At 41.8% G+C, this 22,733-nt stretch overlaps 1 protein-coding gene across 17 annotated transcripts in view; it reads left to right on the top strand.

The window, feature by feature from the left end:
* Positions 1 to 22,733, top strand: part of ANK3 (ankyrin 3) — a 558,892-nt gene that overhangs the window by 459,286 nt on the left and 76,873 nt on the right. For 16 of the 17 annotated variants that reach the window (XM_075130811.1, XM_048856231.2, XM_075130812.1 and 13 more), the window contains 2 exons: positions 11,163 to 11,286; positions 14,248 to 14,350. In XM_075130811.1, the coding sequence (XP_074986912.1) occupies positions 11,163 to 11,286; positions 14,248 to 14,350 (227 nt within the window). Of the gene's footprint in view, positions 1 to 9,341; positions 9,681 to 11,162; positions 11,287 to 14,247; positions 14,351 to 22,733 lie in introns of those variants that run through there. The other variant, XM_048856238.2, reaches the window with a different exon arrangement.

Genomic DNA, 22,733 nt, shown 5'->3' with positions numbered 1-22,733 from the left:
CAAAACCATGTTATCCCATCATACCATCTCCTCCATAAACTTATCGAGTTTAATCTTAAAGCAAGATAGATCTTTTGCCCCCACTACTTCCCTCGGAAGGCTATTCCAAAACTTCACTCCTCTGATGGTTAGAAACCTTCGTCTAATTTCTAATCTAAATTTCCTAGTGGCCAGTTTATATCCATTTGTTCTTGTGTCCACATTGGTACTGAGTTTAAATAATTCCTCTCCCTCTCTGGTATTTATCCCTCTGATATATTTATAGAGAGCAATCATATCTCCCCTCAACCTTCTTTTAGTTAGGCTAAACAAGCCAAGCTCCCTGAGTCTCCTTTCATAAGACAAGTTTTCCATTCCTCGGATCATCCTAGTAGCCCTTCTCTGTACCTGTTCCAGTTTGAATTCATCCTTCTTAAACATGGGAGACCAGAACTGCACACAGTATTCCAGGTGAGGTCTCACCAGTGCCTTATATAACGGTACTAAAACCTCCTTATCCCTACTGGAAATACCTCTCCTGATGCATCCCAAGATGACATTAGCTTTTTTCACAACCATATCACATTGGCAGCTCATAGTCATCCTATGATCAACCAATACTCCAAGGTCCTTTTCCTCCTCCGTTACTTCTAGTTGATGTGTCCCTAGCTTATAACTAAAATTCTTGTTATTAATCCCTAAATGCATGACCTTACACTTCTCACTATTAAATTTCATCCTATTCCTATTACTCCAGTTTACAAGGTCATCCAGATCCTCCTGTAGGGTATCCCTGTCCTTCTCTAAATTAGCAATACCTCCCAGCTTTGTATCATCTGCAAACTTTATTAGCACACTCCCACTTTTTGTGCCCAGGTCAGTAATAAAAAGATTAAATAAGATTGGTCCCAAAACTGATCCTTGAGGAACTCCACTGGTAACCTCCCTCCAACTTGACAGTTCACCTTTCAGTAGGACCCGTTGTAGTCTCCCCTTTAACCAATTCCCTATCCACCTTTCAATTTTCCTATTGATGCCCATCTTATCCAATTTAACTAATAATTCCCCATGTGGCACAGTATCAAACGCCTTACTAAAATCTAAGTAAATTAGATCCACTGCGTTTCCTTTGTCTAAAAAATCTGTTACTCTCTCAAAGAAGGAGATCAGGTTGGTTTGGCACGATCTACCTTTTGTAAAACCATGTTGTATTTTGTCCCATTTACCATTGACTTCAATGTCCTTAACTACCTTCTCCTTCAAAATTTTTTCCAAGACCTTGCATACTACAGATGTCAAACTAACAGGCCTATAATTACTTGGATCACTTTTTTTCCCTTTCTTAAAAATAGGAACTATGTTAGCAATTCTCCAATCATACGGTACAACCCCTGAGTTTACAGATTCATTAAAAATTCTTGCTAATGGGCTTGCAATTTCTTGTGCCAATTCTTTTAATATTCTTGGATGAAGATTATCTGGGCCCCCCGATTTAGTCCCATTAAGCTGTTTGAGTTTCGCTTCTACCTCAGATATGGTGATGTCTACCTCCATATCCTCATTCCCATTTATCATGCTACCATTATCCCTAAGATCCTCTTTAGTCTTATTAAAGACTGAGGCAAAGTATTTGTTTAGATATTGGGCCATGCCTAGATTATCCTTGACCTCCACTCCATCCTCAGTTTTTAGCGGTCCCACTTCTTCTTTCTTTGTTTTCTTCCTATTTATATGACTATAGAACCTTTTACTATTGGTTTTAATTCCCTTTGCAAGGTCCAACTCTACTTGACTTTTAGCCTGTCTCACTTTATCCCTACATATTCTGACCTCAATAAGGTAGCTTTCCTTACTGATCCCTCCCTTTTTCCACTCCCTATATGCTTTCTGCTTTTTCTTAATTACCTCTCTAAGATGCTTGCTCATCCAGCTTGGTCTACAACTCCTGCCTATGAATTTTTTCCCCTTTCTTGGGATGCAGGCTTCCGATAGCTTCTGCAGCTTTAATTTAAAATAATCCCAGGCCTCCTCTACCTTTAAACCCATAAATTCTTCAGTCCAATCCACTTCCCTAACTAATTTCCTTAATTTTTGAAAGTCAGCCCTTTTGAAATCAAAAACCCTAGTTGCAGATTTATTTTTGTTAATCCTTCCATTCAGTTTGAACTGAATTAGCTCATGATCACTTGAGCCAAGATTATCCCCTACAACCATTTCCTCTATGAGGTCCTCATTACTCACCAAGACCAAATCTAAAATGGCATCCCCTCTAGTCGGTTCAGCAACTACTTGCTGAAGGAATCCATCAGCTATCGCATCTGAGAATCAATACATTAAGGGTAACAAAGACTAACTGCTACAAAGAACCTGGAATGGCTAGGTAAAGAATGGCTATTGTAAATAGTCTAGTGCCACAGTTGAGAAGTGCACTAGCCTCACCTCCAGGGAGCTGGTTTCAAACTGAATAAATTAAAGCAGAGAGTGGCACAAACTAATACTGCAGATCCATACAATCCCTAACTTAATTAAAGTTTGGATCATGAACCAAGATGCAGCTCAGACCCATATCTAGTTACAGGTGACAATGAGTTTTGGAATCTCTTACTCCTAAACCATAAGGTGCAAATACCCACATGCAACACCCATCCTCCTAACTGGTAGTCTCCACATTAGAGAGACAAAAGACTTGGATACACTAGGCATGTCTTATGGGGGCAGGACTAAAGGGCATTGACAAATGTGTGGGGAAACTGTCACTTTGTTTGCCCAAATTATGTCTTGTTTCCAGTAAATGAATATTTACATGGCAGACGTGTAATTGATTTTCTCCACTGAGGGCGGATTGGTTTAGGAGCAACCCAGATCACAAAGAAGATTCTCGCTCTTCTTTTTCTCCTTCCAAAGCTGGAAATGTTCCAAACCTGAGTCATACATGCTTACTTTAGAAACTGTACCCAACATGGATTAAATGCTTGGAAGCAGCTACGGTACAAAAAAAGAAGCCACCATAGTCATCGACACCAGGGTACGTCTTAATGGAAAAATTAACACTGAACTGCTTCCTCAGATGATAAGTAATTTACTTAAATGTAGGGAGATTCTATTCCATGTGCAAACTCAACTTTAATGATACTTTTAAAGAAATTCCAGATACTGTACAAGTGAAACCTGAACGTATAAGAGCTAGATTTTTCCCTGAGTGCTATTGTTTGCTTCTGTGAAGGCTTTCTGTTATGTCCATATGTAGGCTTGTGTTTCAAGCTCCATGAAGTTGCTTGGAGAACTAGGTTAGGATTCTGTAGCTAGTAGAGGTCAGGATGGACTTGACTCAAATTCCCAGGCAGTCATTGATGTTGAAGGACAAACTATTGTCTGCCTTAGGGCTCTAGGTAACTCCTGCCTGAGCAGCCACATCCAATAGATCGAATGCATCCTGCATGGCACATGCCAGGATTTTAACCTTGTGGAGTAAACTAGAAGCCCTGCTGCTGCTGACATATCAAGGCTAATTGACAACAGGCAATTAAAGTTGATGCAAGGGAAGGTGAGCTAAAGCTGTAGCAGGGAGAAGGGAGCAAGTGGAGGGTATCCTGAGATGCAGTATCAGTACTTGCATGAAGCTCTTTCTTTATGTTGGCCCTTGGAGTTTCATTTTCTTTTTAGACTTGGGTAGGTGCAGACAAACTTTTCAATTTAAACAACAATTAAACTCCCAAAAAGCTGATCTAACCCATATGTTGAAGATTCCTATCTTGATGTAACTAGATGTCACACAGATCAGCCCATCATACACTACTGGACAGACACTCTTCTAGGTCATCAGAGTATATTGTTGGGCCCCCGGGGAACATGGAAGGAACTGGAGGATAACAGGACGCAACGAGGAGAGACTAAATCATTGCCATTCCTGAAAGTCTTTTGTTGATGGGGGTTTTGTTTTTAAATATTGAGAACTGAAGGAATCTGTCTAGCTCCATATGCAATATAATTTTACAGCTGGGTAAAGTTTGAGGCGTTTGATATTCATATTTATTCATACTTGTGTGAAGCCAGGTCTTTGGACAGAAATTAGAATATGCTCCTCTGTGCAACAGGTTTGTCATCTGTCCTTTTTTCCTGTGGAGCTGGCTTGATTTTTATGGGAAAAATATATAACAAACTGGCTACTATCTGTAGTATCAAATGACCTCTAAATAATGTTTGTACCTATGTTTATCGAGGGATAATAAAGATGATATTTTCTTCCTTCATAAAACACAGTTTCAGTCTGTAGTGTAATAGGAAAGAAGAGATGAAGGATGCCAAGTTGTAACACAACACAGAGGGAGTCAGTCTTCAGACTGTTTTCCACTAGATACTTCATCTCTTAGTATTACTTCACCTAGCATAACTTTGTCTGAAAATGTATTTTATCCGCAGTATTTCTTCTGAGTTCATATTCCTTGCAAACACAGTATTCTTGTCATCTGAGCCAGAAAGGATTAGGTTTCAACATCTCAACTTCGTTTTATTATACACAGCCAGATTGTCTGAGTTTATTGCATCCATTTTACTTGAGTCTCCCACAGAATTAAAAGAAAGTGTGTCAAATTCTTTGGAATGACCATGTCCAACATGTAATATTTTTTTTATTCTACTGGATGTAAAAATGACTATACAGCCTGATGGAAGTATTCTATCAAGGTAATCCAGCTCACAATTAGATTAGCAATGATACAGGGTAATCTCTGAAGTATAGTTTCTGCAGCTCAGCCAGAAGAGCCATTTCAACATTCCCAGCTGTAAATCTCCTTGCCACTAACACACAGCTCCTGCAAATGGTGTCTTGAATCTCGACATTCTTGTCCATCTGTTGAAGTGGCAGGATGCCTTCTCTTCACTTCTTTTCTGAAGGGGATATATACTGACAATGGTAGGCTTAGCTGGCCAATCTGGCAAACATAATGCCTTCTGCAGGAAGTCCTTTCTCTGTGCCAGTACTACTACATATCTGCTTACAGTGTATCATACCCATTCATGTTTAGATACATTGAACTCTGAAACAATGCCTTTATTCTGGTTCCATTTTCCCAACTTCCTTTTCCAGTTGTCATTCTTGTTTGCTGCGTGACCTGTCCACCTTGTCTTCTTGAAGTTTATCAAATGCACCTATCAAATTAGTATCTAAGAGTAATACTTTTCCTTCAGGGATTACAACATCCAGAAAAGCACAAGGAGAAGGTGAGGTCTTGTCCCATGTTTCCTGCACACTGGTTTGTGAAGTGGAACTGTCATTCCGGTGGGGAGCAATGCGTGTTATCCTTAAGCGTGGGGTACATGCACATCCCCTGGGTGCACAAGGCAACCTGGGAGAGATTGTGCTTTCTGAGGTAGAGTTTATTCCTAATGCTTCTGAACAAGTAATACAGCTCCATACTGCCCCATCCATGGCTTTGTGCAAATCACTGTCCAACTCTAATGCTGTAACTCTGTATGTCCCAAGCACAAAATGTTTGTATCAATTATTAGTCCTCAGGGAAAAGTTTCCAAGTCTAAAGTACAAGATTTGGACCAAAGGCTCTCTTCTCTAATTCCTGGGGAAAGTAAACCTTTAGTGATATGAACTGTTTTTTCTCCATTATGGTTTGTGTGGTTACAGTGTAACTGTCTCTTTTTTGTATATTTTTATAAGTGTAAAGCGCTCTTTGTAGTTTAAACACAAATTAGAATGGACAGAGGTTATAGACTATTTCATGCCCCTTGCCCCGGATGTAGGTCAACTGTATTCCTGATCCCTCTGCTCCAGTAGCCTACCATAAGCCTGAATTCCTGGTTGATTTTCCTCAAACATATCTCAAAAGTAATGTCTAGTAGAACCTGAAACAAGGTATTTACATAAATGGGTATGTATTTAAGAATTTAAACAGAGATCGTATAGATCCACATGGGAAGATCTTACAACATAATGCAATGATAGGAGAATATTGCTACTTTTCCCATTACATCTAGTAGAGAAAAAATATACTAGAGAAAGGAAAGTAATTTTTATTTAAGATACAGCTTGAAGCCATGAAAATAGTCATCCCATTGTTGTTAATCTGGCTCATTGGATTTACCTAGGCTCAGATTTGTTTGCACCTGTTGCATCTTTTCATTGGCAAAGATTTTTACTTCATCAGGGGATCGAAGTTTGTCTTCCAAATAATACTCTGCATCACAGGATGGTATGATAAAGAAGATTTAATGTCCAGTACCTGCTGTTGAAGTTTGACCTAGCAAATGTTTGTTTTATAATCAGAGTTGGGAAATAGTCTTGGCATATTCCCACACGACTTCCTTTAGATCAGGAATTTGTCGGAGCTTCTGACCACCTTCAAAATCATACGCCTTATTGGTAGATTCTCCAGTGATGACAAGTGTCTTGGATGGCGGCAGATTTTTCCTGAAATGGCACTGATGATTCTGAAGATCCTAGGAATGAAATGAGCCTATCTGTTTGCTTTGTGGTGCTGGGTTTTTACTGTATAATGTGACCAGGCTACAATCTAGAATCTTTGTATGTGAGTTGCAGATTTTGGATTTTGGCTTTTTTTCTACAAATAATCAATTTTATAATTATAGACCTTCCTAATAACAAAGCAGAAGTAAAGCTCTGCTTATAAACTAGAGAGGAATAAGGGTAGGGTGACCAGTTGTCCTGTTTTTAAAGGGACAGTCCTGTATGTAAACCCTCCTGTAGGTGTCACGACTTTTTCTTAAAACCAGGCAAATTGTCCCATATTTTCTGTCTCTTCTCCTCCCCCCAGTACTGGTGGGTCCTGCTGCTGGCCGGATCCCTGTCCACCAGCGGTGAATGGGGGGCTGATGATGGGATGGGGGTGCAAGGCTGGGGCCATCCACTCCCCCTGCCGGTCTGTCAGCACAGATCCTGCTGCATGTCAGCTCTCAGCCAGGAGGGCCCTGTCCTGTTTCTGGCCGGTGCTGGGTGCACACTGTGAGCTGCGGTAGCTGGTGTGTGTGGGCAGGCGCCAGGTGGCAGCTGGTTATGTGTCACCTCTGCGGCCCACCCCTCTGCCCTTTACAAGCTCCCCCTCTCGCTGTCCTCTCCCTGCTTTGCCCCTTCGCCATTCCCCACCCTGCTGCTCCTCCATATCCCCTTGGTGGGGAGTGACCCGCTCCCAGCGCTGTGTGGAGAACCAGCCCCTGGTCGGAGCGCTCAGCTCACCAACAGCCTGGCTAACAGGCTCCTTCCTCTCCCTCTACCTCTGGCTGGGCCGCTTCCCTGGGAAAGCCCAAGACCCTCCAGCCCAGAGCACTGGCCAGGAGGAGCCAAGCCCTGCATGTGCCAAACCCCTGCACTGCATTGGCATGGGGAAGCCTCTCCACCCCTCAGCTAAATCAGCTAAGCCCTGGAGTGGCGGCTGGGGCAGGGCTGCTCCATCCCCTAGGCTCCTTTCCCTGCTGAGCCACCTCTCTGGCCTGGTTTGCTGAAGCCCCGGCAGTCAGGTTCCCTGGGCCCTGGCCCACAGTGTATCCTTAGAGCTTAACCCCTTCCTGCCCGTGCTGTAGCCGGGGGGACAGGAGGCAGCTGGGTTTTGTTGGTGGCCAGCAGCAGCTTAGAGGTGTTAATTGCCATTCAACGCTGTATGGGCAGGAAGGGACAAGCAGCTTCCAGCCACACCTGGGGCAGGGGGAGGAAGAGATGAGCTCTGCAAAGACATGGGCCAGGTCAGAGCTCCAAGGCAACCCCTTCTGCCCCTTCACCTCTGTCCTATCTATTTACTGCTTAGCCCAGATCTGATCCCTCCCCCTCCTGCGGTTGGAGCAGCTCCCCTCCCTTCCTTCCCACACAGTGCTGAAAGGCTGCTGGCCACATTCTGGTGTGAACCCTGGCAGAAATCTGGGGAGGGGGCGTGTGACCCTGTGTGTATTTCAGTTTTCTCTCTCATCATTCTCAGTTGAATCCTTCCAATAAGGAAATGGGGCCCTTGAATTTGGGAAGAATTCAGATCTGGATCCAAACTTTGTGGCTATCCCTATCTATCTCTATAGTGGGGTTGAACCAAACTATGGGTTCCAAACGCCCCATCAGTGTCGGAAAGTTTAGTATCTGATCTGGATCCCGATTCGAACTCCTTTCCTGGGGCCATCTGTCTTCTCAGTAAGTGAGCTTATACAGGAGCAGGTGGCCAGGGGAGACTTTGTACTGCTTGACAGTCCGGGTGGCTTTGCCAGACCCGAAAAGTTGAGCTGTGGCTGGGGAAGTGCTTGTAGCTATGTGGTTATACGCTGAGGATTAGCCACAACTGATGAAGCCCTTTGAAGGCTCTGTAACTAGCACTGCAAGGCATCGCGTTTTGATGGAAGAGTGGAGGCTTCGGGATCTAACCCTTCATGTTTGATTTTCGCCTGCAATGCGCCTGTCTCCTGCTCCGCCATTCTGCTGCCTACAAGAATGCGGCTGCAGCCGGGGAGGCTCAGATGCCGCCCCCCCCCCCCCCCCCCCCACACACACATACACACACACACACACATGTTGTCTCGCCCCCGCTCAGGCTGCTGCGCTGTGCTCCTCTGCGGCTGTGCTCCGGGTGTGCTCGCAGCGCAGAGAAAGGGATTAAAGCGCCCACACAGAGGCGTGTGGAGATCACCATGTTGCTCCCTCTCACACCGCAAAGCAGCACAACACACAGTGCGGAATGGGTGGAGGGGAGAGACCGGGGGAGAATTTTCCAGCTGACCCAGAGATTCCACTCCCAGACACCCACCCGTCTCCTGTTTCCTGCGGCTCTCTCCTGGTGGCAGAATGACATTCCCCCTCCTTTCTCCCCACCCACCAGAGACGAGAGGTCTCTGTGTTGCAGGCAGCCCGGACCTCAGCCATCGCTGTCTACTTGTCTTTGTTGCTCCCTGAGCGGGGCTGAAAGATTGCACTGTAAGGTTCTGGTTTTCCTCCAAGTCCTCGAGTCCGCTTCAGAGCTCCAAGGCAACCCCTTCCGCCCCTTCACCTCTGTCCTATCTGTTTCCTGCTTAGCCGAGATCTGAAAAATCACTGTCAGTTCAGTGGCACTCCCTGATCCAACCAACACTTTAGTGTCTGTACCCTTGTCTCTTTAGTGTAGGTAGCCCTGTGTCTGTAATGTCGCATTAATACTAGTTCAGCCGGAATCTCCGGCCAACGGAGTACTCTGTGCCTAGCTCCGTTTTCCTTGATTTTGGGCAGCCCCAGTCAGTGCTGAGTTACATGTTTAGCCTCTGAGCCTTCCCTTGGTGTCAAGTTACAGAAAAGCTACACCCTAGCAGTACCCCTATTTACATACAAATAACTCAAGTGCTTGCATTTATGTCGCCATTCAAGAGGCTTGCCAAAGAAGTTTTAATCCAATCAGAAGAAGCTTTAAAAGGATGTCTATAGACTGATTAAAAAGGATCTTAACCTCAAATAAGTTGTCATTATTTTTCACTTTGTTTCATATTTGCAAAGATTTTTTATTTGAGTTGAGAGGACAAAGATGCACATTTCTTAAAATACGTACGAAGAGATCAAGGTGTTAAGAAGATCTCAGTTGTGTGGAAAGTGAATATGACCCACAGGAATTAGTTTGCTTGTGCTGGTTTGGAGATTAACTCCTAATCACTTCTTAAAGACTAATAGGAATTCTTGGGAACATCAGGGAAAAAAATCTTATAGACCAGACTGGTGAAAATGGCTTTCCAAAACAGTAAGAGTTTTAAAGTTAAATTTAGTATTTAATGTTGTTGTTTTTTTTCAGAATTTCATGCTCTATGGTATATTACAAACATTTTAGCCTTTAAATTGTTACTTAAAATAATCTCTGTTGCTGCGTTGCAGTAGAAAGTTGATCTGTTTATTTTGTCGTTTGCAAAGCAGTAGCTGAAAGGGTATTTTTAGAATTGATTGGTAGTTTAAAAACAGAGCTCAGTCTGTGGTTTCCTGAGTTAAGTGAATGGAAAGTCTAAACGCTACTGAATGAAGAAATTGGAAAAATATAGCTGAGGTTTATGAATCAATCACCTTTGTGAATGCACCATCTGAACTCTTTTCTCTTTTGTGCAACTTTTGTGTACTCAAAAATGTGTTCAACAAGAAAAGGGTTAGAGTTTGAATTTATAAATGTAATAAATTTAGCTACAGTGCTCTGTACTCTGTATTATAGAGGGGACAGTAAAGAAAATCCTAAAACCACAAGGGGCATATTTTAGACCTGCTCTGTCACTGCTGGAATGTAGTTTTCAGTATGATGTAATGGTGTTCAGATGTACTTAGTGAAAGCAAGTTAGTTCGTTAACCCTTTCTTACCGTACTGTGTTCTTCTTAAAGAGCAGCTTTTGTTACTTTCAGTTTTCCTTTTTGCTTTTTACAAATTTACTAGGTTTTTACTTCCCAATTAATATCTAAGCAGCTGTTAGTTCATATATACCTAGCATTGTTGAAATTAGCATAGTCATTGGGGTGAATTTTTAACTTCAGATTCATAGTAATTCAATAATATTTTAGAGATATGTTTTGCTCTAATCTATGCTAGTATTAGTCATGATGTCACTCCCCCATCATATACAGTAATGAAAATTCTTGACAAATGATTTATTTTGTCTTAATAAAATGATCTTACTACTAGGAACCTCAGCATATAGTAATATAAAAAGCATTGAGAAAAATCTTATACTAATTCAAGTTTGTAAAACGTTTGGGAGAAAATCAAAAGAAGAGGTGTGCCTGGCCTTCCATTCAGTGTCAAAACATGCTTCACTCTTCAATGTGAGTCTGCAAACAGATAATGACTAAAAACAGCTATTCAAGATTATAGAATGACCTGCCTTTCATTCAGCTTCATGTCTTTTTTTGTAAGGAAGGGGCAAAGACGTTAAATGGTGTTAAACCCATAGAGAGAGGCTTAGGTTGCAAGAACAATTGACTAACTTCATTCCTGGTATAACTCTTGAATCAGTGGAGTTATAGTATCAAGAACTTTGGCCCCTTATACTAACCACTTGTATATAATTTTTTTTCAAACCTATGCAGATGGTAGATCATTGACGTTCTGCTATGGAAAAAAACCTCTGGGGATGTGATGTGATTGATTACTTGTTGGAAAGTAGTGGAAGGATATTATGAATTACTGAACACATGAACATTTATGTTACATGTAACTTCTGATTTCAGTTAGTTTTTATATTGGCAGGTGAGGATGCAATGACAGGCGATACAGACAAATATCTTGGGCCACAGGATCTAAAAGAGTTGGGAGATGATTCCCTGCCTGCTGAAGGATACATGGGCTTTAGTCTAGGAGCCCGCTCTGCCAGGTACTGTATTAGATGTTTTTAATTTTTATACTTCATCAAAAGTACAATCTATTTCAAATCCAGTGCATTTTTTCACACGTTACCAAAATAAATTTTAAATAAAAAATGGTGGTTGCATGTTTCAGCAGTCTGATAATCCCTTATGTTTAAAGTATACATTCATTGCTGTTTGGTTTTGTATTGTTAATTCATATTGGCTTCATCATGTGGCAATGATACAGAAAATTAATTGTTCATTTTTTCTGGTATCCACTCATGCTCCAGAAATATAAAAAGTACTTCTTTGCAAACAGCTGGTAACTTACATAGAGCATCTGTGTAAAAGCTAATACAGACCATCTAGCAAAACCAAGTTTCTTTCAGTCATTAGCACATGTTTATATATTCCCTACTGTGCCTGCTTTATCAGATGAATGTAAACACCATAGACTAAAACTGGGGAAAATGAATGATATTCATTTGGCTATATCAATACATATGTTTCTTTAAAGGTGCAAATTAAGAATCAGATAGAAACATTCAATATAAAAATATTCCAAAAACAAATTAATTTTTTACATTTTTATTGTTAACCCAAATCCATTACCCTATTTCATTTGCTAGGGAATAAACATATTTCTTGTTAAGGAAAATAGGTCAGTATTTCAAAACATATATTACAGAACACTATTGATTTCTACTCTTGTGTTTCTAGCACAGATGTTTGGATTGTTGAAAATTTTTGCTAAAACTTATTGCATTGTACAATTGGCTTGAAACGAACAAAGCTGTACGCGCAGAGATTACTTCCACAGTTGTGGACTAGCAGGGTGTTTACTGATAGTTGAATTATTTTGAAGCTAATAATTAAACCTCACAAGCCAGAGCCCTGAGGACTTTTTCCTATAGTTTAATGATCTGTTGTAAAAAGTTATTTCATTGTCTAACAGTGAATGGCACCTCCCATAAGGTAAAGCTTGATGTTTATTTTTCACTCTTGTTTGTTGTGGCTGCATTAGATATCGAAGCATGCACTCACATGCTCTGTATTCTTTTGTTTTGCTTATAAGCCCCAGGTAATGTAATAAATGTTTATATTATAATACATCTAGAAGGGATCTTAAAGTACTCTTAAAAATAGCATATGTGTTAGAAGATAAGCAAAATTACTTTTAATGGAAAATCTAACAGTTTTATAGGGTTAAATAACATAGTTAATCTTAATTTTAAAATATAAGTTATATTATGGACAAAGCCCATCAATACGCTGTAGTTTCAGTATGTGGTAAATGTTTAAGTACATAGGTGAGGAATTTGGGGGTGAAGAGAATGCAGTAATGCACAAAATTCTGCTCAAAGATCTCCATGATAAATGTCAACTGTTACTCTGCTCTCCCCACCTGTGTAATTTCCATTCAGGTGAGTGGGAAAGCAGAATATCCAAGGTGAGATCTATCATCTATATCTAAGAATGGAATTTTACCTCTTTTTTTTTTTTCTTCACTTGAGAGAATTCTAAGGCTTTCATACTTCTGATTTTAACAGCATCATTATTCTTTGTTTCTGTGTAACTCATTTTTACATCTGCATATGTGTATGTTATGCTCAGAGGAGACAAATATATAATGTCTTTTCATGTAATTTATTACATTTAGCAAAAAGCCCACTGTGACTTTATCCTATTATTGATTCTGAGTGTAACATTAAGAAAAAAAATACATTAAATATGTCATCCAGCCATAGCATTTTGCTTTTTCCAGTCTGATTCCTCGCTTTCTATTTCTTCTGTTTCTTTTCCCCTATAAATTTCTTAAATAGTCCTAAAATCAGGTAAGAAGGCGTGACACTTTCATGACATTTCTCTGCTATTGCCATTGCTCATTTTCATTTTACTCAGCATTGTGAAGTGGCATGCCTTTTTGTGTTTAATATTAGAAAATATTCTTTTTTTATGGTGACATAACAAATATGACATGATTTCGTTACACCCTTTATAATTTAAAAAGTTTAATTAATGTATGCTTATAATAATAAAGGTTCCAATTTTGATTCCATTAAAATTAGCAGGGTGCAGTATAATGAGAAATTTAATGAATATTTTGAGGAACTTAGAAAAGTTCTAGTAACAAGTACAAGGTGCATGTAATAAATTGTAGCGCTTTAAATTGAAAAAAAATTACTTGTTTAAAATCATATTCATCTTTCTAGATGCTGGTTTTTTGTTTGAATTTTTTTTAGTGACCTAGCAAGCATGTCTGAACTTGTAGCATGTTTTCTAACACATACTATATGTATCTTCCAGGGCTAAATATGCGCACACATTTATTTTCTTTAGTCACAGCATACTCAGATTTGTCATTCTTAATTTCCAAAGTGTTTAACATCCAAAAAAACCACAAAAACTAATATATTTCCTCACTCTTTAATTGTGAACAAGGAACCTTTTTTACAAATTACTATTTTTTTTATTAGTAGAAAAATGAATAAATAGGGTTTTCATAATAAAGTTAAAAGTAGCTCAGCCCCAAAAAGCTGAGACAAACTCTGAAAATTGAACCAGTTTAAGACCCTGATTCTGCAGTTTGATCAATGTGACAGAGCCGGCACATATGCAGAACCCCAGTGAGGTCAGGATCCACCCTCATGGAGTTAGTTGCAGGATCAGGGCCTAAACGTGTTTTGGACATTTTTCAGAACTAGCATAAATATCTGAATATATTTTTCCATAGATTTAATCTCAATCCGAACAGAAAAGCAATAAGCAAGCATTCATTGGGACTATTGATTTTGAGTATGATAGAAAAGAAAATAACATTGTAAAAAGTTGAATATTCATTTTTTTTAATGTCTCATTTATTCTACTTCAGAGATTATGTATATTTTATCATCTTTTGCATTTCCCTGGAAGTTGCATGTATTAATTTTTTTTTGTTCATCCCATTGTCATCTACATGTTCTATGGTAAATTGTAAAATACAACAGCCTCCGCTCCTTCAGTTCGGATAGGTCCTACACTCTGAACAGAAGTTCCTATGCACGAGACAGCATGATGATTGAAGAATTGCTGGTACCATCAAAGGATCCGGTATGTGCTATGTACCACCTGGCTACTGTTTATGTTTTATCTATATAAGGCCACGTTCTTCAGTCTTTTCATAATGCTTACTAAGACCACTACCATGTCCATTAACCTGAATGGGGGAAGAAAGGGGTTGAAATAAGGACTGAAGGATTTGCTCGATTGTGGGCTTGATCTTGCAAGAAGCTGAGTACTCTGGTCCTGATCCAGCAAAGCATGTAAGCACATAATTAACGGTGAGCATGTGAGTAGCCCCATTGAAGTCAATGAAACTACTTGTGTAGTTAAGCATGCCCTTAAATGTTTTGTAGGGTTTGGGCCAAAGTACTCAGCAGCTTGCAGGATTAATCCCTATGTCCACATGTGTTACTGCAGCCTTTTTATGCAGTAATATAAACCATGTGCCATTTGTGAACTTGTGGGATGCCCTTGATTTCCCTCACATGCATCCAAAGGGAAGAATTTGGCCTTGTGGTTATGATGAAGCTATTTTCACTAACTTTTAACATAGTTTGAAAGTTTGTATAATGATTAATTTAACAAAAGTTGAATCTAGAGCTGCTTACAGTGTGGGAAAGAACTTTAAAAAGTTAATGGTGGTTATATCTAGATGGTGTTTGCTTTGTTTTATGAGTTCTCAGAATTTGCTAAACAGACTTTTAAAAAATTTAAAATCACATAGATTTGTTCAGAAATTGAATAGAAATTTTCATGTCAGTTTTGGGGTAAAAGAATAGCATAGTTGTATTGTGAATTATCTTCATAATACTTGAGGTCTGATCCAGCAGATTTTTATTCATGCACTTAGGGTGAAATTGACCCCTGTTCAGAAGACCAGCACACACCACTTAAGTCCCACTTTTGATTGTTAAACAAGTATTAAAGGAGGTAGTTGTGCTCCATTAACCTACTGTGCATTACAAAGAAGAACTAGAAAATGAAGCATAACTTACCAGTAATTGTGTCTTAGATCTGTTGTGAAGAATATTGGGTAATTGTACTTTTGAGGCAAACTCTATTCTGCATATGCTGTCATAGACTCTACTTTCTCTGGGGGATCTCACACGGGACTTAGTTCTTGGATTAAACAGCAGCAAATCTGGAGCGTTCATTAATGCTGATACTGAGCAATACTGTAAAGCATTGATCTCCAACCTTTTATGCCCAAGATCACTTTTTGAATTTAAGGGCAACCCAGGATCTACCCCGCCCCTTCCCTGAGGCCCTGCCTCTTCCCCAAAGCCCTGCCCCACTCACTCCATTTGCCCCCTCCCCTCCAGTCTCTCACTCTCCCCTACCCTCACTCACTTTCACTGGGCTGGGGTAGGGAGTTGGGGTTTGGGAGGGAGTGTGGGCTCTGGGCTGGGGTCGAGGTTGTTCACAGTGTGGGAGGGGACTCTGGACTGAGCCTGGGGCAGAGGGTTGGGATGCAGGAGGGGGTGAGAGGTGCAAGTTCTGGGTGGGAGAAGGAGAAGGTGCAGAAGGAGGCTCCAGGCTGGGGCAGAGCGTTGGGGTGCAGGAGGGTGTGCTGGCTCTGGGAGGGAGTTCAGGAGCAGGAGCTGGCTGCTTCCATGAGCGTCGTGGGGCTGGGGCAGGCAGGGAGCCTGCCTTAGTGGCAGCCCTGCTGCGCCACTGGAGATCGCGATCGACTGGGAGATCCTCTAGGATCGACCAGTCGATCACGATCAACTGGTTGGTGACCACCGCAGTAAAGGCTACTTTTCATGTTTAATCTTCATTTTTGTGATTTCAGTTTTGTAATAATGATACAATTCACGCAAGTAGAATTTTGTGCCCTCTAAGACAGAGGCCAGACTGAGGTCTTCCTGAAAATCTAATATGGAATGTTACTTTAATTTAAATTAAATTGCTCTTAGGACTTTTGTTATGACCAGGAAAGGATCCAGAGTGTGATTATTGTTGTCAGTTTGGGAAGAATGTGAATCACTTTGATGATAACCAGATATTTGATTCCAACTGCACATCTATCTACTTCAATTACAACATAAAAAGAATGTCCATTCCAGGTTCTCTGCACCATTGACAGATGATTAAAAGCACGATCCTGTCATGATGAAAACAGCAGTAACAAACCAACATTTTTCTGTATAAAAGAAGTCATTCCAACAAAATCAGAATTTCCCATCATGGTTCCTGCAAAACTCTAGTCCTGAAATACAAATCCTCACCTCCACCTGACTCCCCTCAAACCTCACCCCTGCCTCAACATCTGCCAAAATCAAAGGGCTTAGGTCGACATATTTGGGCTATTTTGGCCACAGTGGAAGAAGGTTATTCTGAGGGTAAGGGGCCCACAAAAAGAACATCCTACTAACAGTTGGCATATACCAGTGGAGTTCCAGCTGATCTTTGCTGCATCAGAAAAAAAGTTTGGTGTCTCAGGTATACAAGCCACAAAGAGCTTTATAGGTCAAAACTTACACCTTAAACTCCACCTGGAAACCAACAGAAAGGCAGTGCAGAGTCTTTAATTTTTCGTGCTGTGTGCATATGCTGAGATACAGCACTTAGCAAAGAGCCACATTCTTCTGCAGCATCTTCCTGTTTGAGTGCATGTAAAGTGTAGTCCTATGCAGAGCTCATTACCATATTATAATTTTGCAGTGAAAATGGCATGAATTACTGCATCAAGGTCTGCACTTGACAGAGAGGGTCATGGCCTCTTGGATGGATGCAAATGGAGAAAAACCACCATAGTCAGTTCTTCCTAAGATCATGTAGGAGCAGATGAAAATCAAGAGCCATCCCAGATATGGAAGTTTAAAAATCAGTCCATAGCAGGTGTGATTGTCAGCATCGAGTGGTTGTTTCTTGAGAGAAGTTTCTGAAGCCCTCTAAGACCTGTTGGACCTTCTTAATGGAGGCCTTGACAATCTCCACCAACATTGGGCCCAATACTTCCCTGTTAGTATGGGCTGGATGAATGCACTATAAGGTGGGTAGAAAGTTAGCTAGATTGTCGGGCTCAACGGGTAGTGATCAATGGCTCCATGTCTAGTTGGCAGCCGGTGTTTAGTGGAGTGCCCCAGGGGTCAGTCCTGGGGCCGGTTTTGTTCAATATCTTCATAAATGATCTGGAGGATGGTGTGGATTGCACTCTCAGCAAATTTGCGGATGATACTAAACTGGGAGGAGTGGTAGATACGCTGGAGGGCAGGGATAGGATACAGAGGGACCTAGACAAATTGGAGGATTGGGCCAAAAGAAATCTGATGAGGTTCAATAAGGATAAGTGCAGGGTCCTGCACTTAGGACGGAAGAACCCAATGCACAGCTACAGACTAGGGACCGAATGGCTAGGCAGCAGTTCTGCGGAAAAGGACCTAGGGGTGACAGTGGACGAGAAGCTGGATATGAGTCAGCAGTGTGCCCTTGTTGCCAAGAAGGCCAATGGCATTTTGGGATGTATAAGTAGGGGCATAGCGAGCAGATCGAGGGACGTGATCGTCCCCCTCGATTTGACATTGGTGAGGCCTCATCTGGAGTACTGTGTCCAGTTTTGGGCCCCACACTACAAGAAGGATGTGGATAAATTGGAGAGAGTCCAGCGAAGGGCAACAAAAATGATTAGGGGTCTGGAACACATGAGTTATGAGGAGAGGCTGAGGGAACTGGGATTGTTTAGTCTGTGGAAGAGAAGAATGAGGGGGGATTTGATAGCTGCTTTCAACTACCTGAGAGGTAGTTCCAGAGAGGATGGTTCTAGACTATTCTCAGTGGTGGAAGAGGACAGGACAAGGAGTAATGGTCTCAAGTTGCAGTGGGGGAGGTTTAGGTTGGATATTAGGAAAAACTTTTTCACTAGGAGGGTGGTGAAACACTGGAATGCGTTGCCTAGGGAGGTGGTGGAATCTCCTTCCTTAGAAGTTTTTAAGGTCAGGCTTGACAAAGCCCTGGCTGGGATGATTTAATTGGGGATTGGTCCTGCTTTTGAGCAGGGGGTTGGACTAGATGACCTCCTGAGGTCCCTTCCAACCCTGATATTCTATGATTCTATGATTCTAGTCTTCATCAATTACAAAAGACATGGGTCCAAAGCATCTTGTGCAACACCAGCCTAATACAAGGAGAGAGTTCAAGTCTCTCTTCCATCAGGGTCCTGCTGTGCTACCACAGATGTAGACAGGTCAGTCAGAATCTGAATGATTCTCTCTTCAGAATTATTTACTTCAAAATGGCAGGCACTCAAATCAGCCTCTGGAGAAGATAGCCTACATTAACCAGTCTATCCACTATGTAGGACTTCACCGGTGGTTGCTGAATCATTCCTGTTTGGGTAAGCTCTCCTGGGAGAAAGGATCATAGTTTGCTGCACCTCTCATATCACACAGCAAGGCCATGCAGTCATGCAACTAGCAGGATTACTGCCTTTAGGAGCAATCAGTGAAATTTTGGCAATGCACCCTTGAAACCCTGCGTCTGATAAGGCCACCCAATACAAGATGAAGAGAAGCAAAAATTCTGAATAGTGTTGGAGACAGCATTACCGCAAAACACAAGCGGTTATAGACACCAACATGTTTCCAGTGTAGTGGATCATGGAGCTCCTAGGGATGCTGTATGTACAGTTTGCCAGAATTGTGGGAAGCAAAGATTCTTAGAAAAGGACTCTACAGCCCAAGTGGGCAGGCAATCCAGATAGATTTTACTCAATGGGAAGATGATGACTAGTGATGGTTAACAACATATGTCAGTATTGGAACCAGCACTATTTAAACTGCAGACAAGAAGCCTATTAGCTCCGCCCTGTAGGATAATCTTGTGTGTCAATGGGGAGCTACTCAGGATTTAAACTGATATGGGAGCAGTGCTTTGAACCATATTTCTTGGACCACAGAAAGTTTCTGTGAGGTCACTTAATGAAACAGATATGGTACTAACATCTTCCCAGATAAGAGACTACGGCTAAGTGGACATTATGGTGTTAGTGCAGTTCCATGATGAGTGAGATGTACTTCCTTATTCCTGAGGCTAGAATCCTGGCATTTTGAGGAAGGGACTGCCTGGCAAGATGAAGATCTTTGTCTGAGTGTGGGGAATGGTAAAACATTTTTTATGGGTTGAAGGCATGTGGTGGTTCTTTGTATCAGAGAAGGGTCAATTGAAAAGGGTAAGAGCCAGATTTCAACTGCAAGAGGATACACAGCGCAAGTCTAGTACCAGCTGGGTAAATTGCAGACACTGCAGATGAAATAACATCCTCTGTATCGTTCACTATTTCGTGTCCGTGGTGCAGAGGGTTCTGTTTGCCTTTGTGGAAATTTCAAATTTTTGATGATCCACCAGAGTTTGATCAACAGATGCCTGCTGCCTAAGACCTGTGTGTCCAACTAACAGAAGGAACAGCATACCAATCTGATCCTCTCTCAAAGTTATCTGCAGGCAGTCCTGGCCGCAGGATCTAGGATGCTGATGGTTGTAAATACTTCCAAGAGACCTGTTTTGAGTGAAACAGATTACCTACTGGAGGTGTCTGCAGTTTTTCAGAAAATAATGGACCAGACAGTAGAGATCCTTTCCCTGGAGTTTGTTATTTGGAGAATATGCTGATTACTGGACAAAGCAGTTGTGACAAAGCTCTGTCCTTGCCTCCGTGGGTCCCGCGTTTCCTGGCAGATTTCGCTAGCCTCAGAGGCTCACTGTGACCCTCCACATAACCCTTCTCTCTCTAGAAACAAGGGTCACAGCCTATTGAGCCATTTTCATCATAGGCCAGTGAGGGAGGTGAGGAGAAGCTATCCTTCCTTGCACAGTCTCTGGTGTCTCCCAGTCTCAGTGATTAATCAGGGAGCAAAGGGGAGGAGCCCGGGCCCACCCTCTACTCCTGGCTCCAGCCCAGGGACCCTAATAGTAGCAGCTATGGTAGCTGACCTTTTAGAAACATGACATGTACTTCCCCCACAGCAGCCCTCACTTCCTCAAGCTCCACTTCACCCTTACCTCAGGGCCTCCTTCTTTGTGCCTGATATGGTGTGTACTACTCAGTCTCTCCAACAGCACAACTTCCTCCCACAGCTCCTGACATGCACACTCACCTGACTAACTGGGAGGCTTTTAACTAGTTTCAGCCAGCCCCTGATTGGCTTCAGGTGTCCCAAGCAACCTAGCATTCTCCCTGCCTTCTGGAAAGTTCTTAATTGGTCCCAGGTGTCTTAACTGACCTGGAGCAGCTGCTATTTCACTTATCCTGGTACCAGGGATTTGTTTAGCCTGGCGCTAATATATCTATCTCCCACTACTTTTCTATAGCCATCTGGCCTTGTCCCGTCACACACTAGGAAACACTACATCTATTTGCAAGGAGTATTACAGCAGCTCTGATGGGCAGGCTTGCATCTCCATCCAGGGCAATGTGCTGTTTGGGGGGCAGATTTTACTTAGGGCATAGGGTAATGAGAAAAAAAGTGGCAGTGAGTGTAGCTCCCATCTTCACAAGTATGATGGAATTGTGGCATTTTCTCGTCTGCTAGTTTACTATGGCAAATTTTTATGCTGTACCTATGTTCCAAGATGTATGCTGTAATGGAGGATAGAGCTCCATGACACTGTTTCCCTGAGTGCCTCCAAGTATTTAAGCTGACAATGGGAAAATTGCTAACTGCCCGTTTTTTGATGCATTTGTCATCAAATCTTGGCTTTCTCCCTAATTTTGGCCTGCTATGTTTCACCAGTGGGAGTTGGTCAGTGATTTTTTCCCCATTGGGATGGGGCAGTAATTTCACACCAGTTCCCCCAAAACAGTGGAAAAAATCCTTGTTCCTGTTGCCTCCCACACATTACGTTAAATACACAAATGTTGGGCTATTTCAGTTTGCATAATTTTGAAATAATAATCTGTCAGATTGGGGTTAGCTACATTTTATTACTAGACCTCAAACCAGACCACAAACCTTTTGGGATTTACCTTAATTTAGCTTTTATACCTGTACAACCATATGATAAATCATTGTGATTTTTCTTTTAAAAGTCACATAAATCCAGGGTAATAGATATTGACGGGATTGGCATTTCCACATGAATTTGAGAGTCAAGGCATCCTGATGAAAATGTATCCTCTCCATGGAATATGGAAGAATTACTAGTGCCCTGTTGAAAAGGATTAGAGAAACTGCCTGCATTAAATGTTAATTTGTCATTCTTGAACCATGGCCTGGCTAACATATTGTAGGTATTCAACACTTGCCATACTTTAGCATGCTACATGCCCATAATTATTGTTGTCTGCTTACTTGAATCATTGCAAGTTGTCTGAAGTAAGTATCTTACAAAAAAAAAGAAGCCCTAATAAAAGAGCTAATTGAAAGAAGAGAAAATCAAAAACTATGTCTGTTGTACAGTTGGACAGATGGCAGAGGAAAGTTGTACCTTGAAGATTTTTAAACGTGTTGTTATGGCATTGACTTTCTTGGAAACAAAGCCAAAATGCAAGAAACATTTAAAGAAAAAAACATTGAAAATGAGTAAAAGGAGGAATGCAGGTTCGAGCAAAAAACAAACACTTACTGGTTGTTTATCTTGTGACACCTTCTCAGCGGAGGACTTTCATACGTCTGTGCTTGTATTTGTTGGATTTATGACTAGAACTGATGTTCCCATTTAAAAGGATTCATTTTAAAATTACCTTTAATGCCAATATATAAAGTAGGAACCAATGCATTATTCCCAATGCAGAAATGTTTTCCTTCTCAGCTTGGACCTGAGTAATTTGTGTTCAAAGCAGTTCATGAGATTTAGGTCTAAAAAACATAAGATAAAAGATCAGATTTGTGCAGTCAGAAAGTACTTGCTATCTTTATTCATGTTTTGGGTACAACCAGAACTATTTTATTTATGAGAAGCACTAAAATTTTGAGCAGAGTGATCTACCCAACCATTAGACAGGCTTTTCTTTTGGTACTGAGTGACAAGCACGTTGACTTAGATCAGGGATGGGCAAACTATGGCCTGGGGGCAGCGTCCAGCCCTTCAGACGTTTTAATCCGACCCTTGAGCTCCTGTTGTGGAGCAGGGTCCAGGGCTTTCCCCGCTCTGGTGCTCCAGCTGGGAAGTGGCGTCAGAGGCTTGCCCCGCTCCGTGCGGCTCCTGGAAGCAGTAGCATGTCCCACCTCCAGCTCCTACACATAGGGGCACCCAGGGGTCTCTGCATGCTGCCCCACCCCAAGCGCTGCCTCCAGAGCTTCCATTGTCCAGGAACCGTGGCCAACGGGAGCTGCAGGGGTGGCACCTGCAGACGGGGCAGCGCACAGAGCTGCCTGGTCACGCCTCCGCATAGGAGCCGATGGAGGGACATGCCCCTGCTTCCGGGAGCTGCTTGAGGTAAGCGCCACCTGGAGCCTGCACCCCTAGCCCCCTCCTATGCCCCAACCCC

The sequence above is a fragment of the Caretta caretta genome, chromosome 7 (assembly GCF_965140235.1).
Source record: "Caretta caretta isolate rCarCar2 chromosome 7, rCarCar1.hap1, whole genome shotgun sequence".
Taxonomy (NCBI): domain Eukaryota; kingdom Metazoa; phylum Chordata; order Testudines; family Cheloniidae; genus Caretta; species Caretta caretta.
The sequence above is the reverse complement of the archived record's forward strand: the minus strand, read 5'-3'. Positions and strand labels throughout refer to the sequence as shown.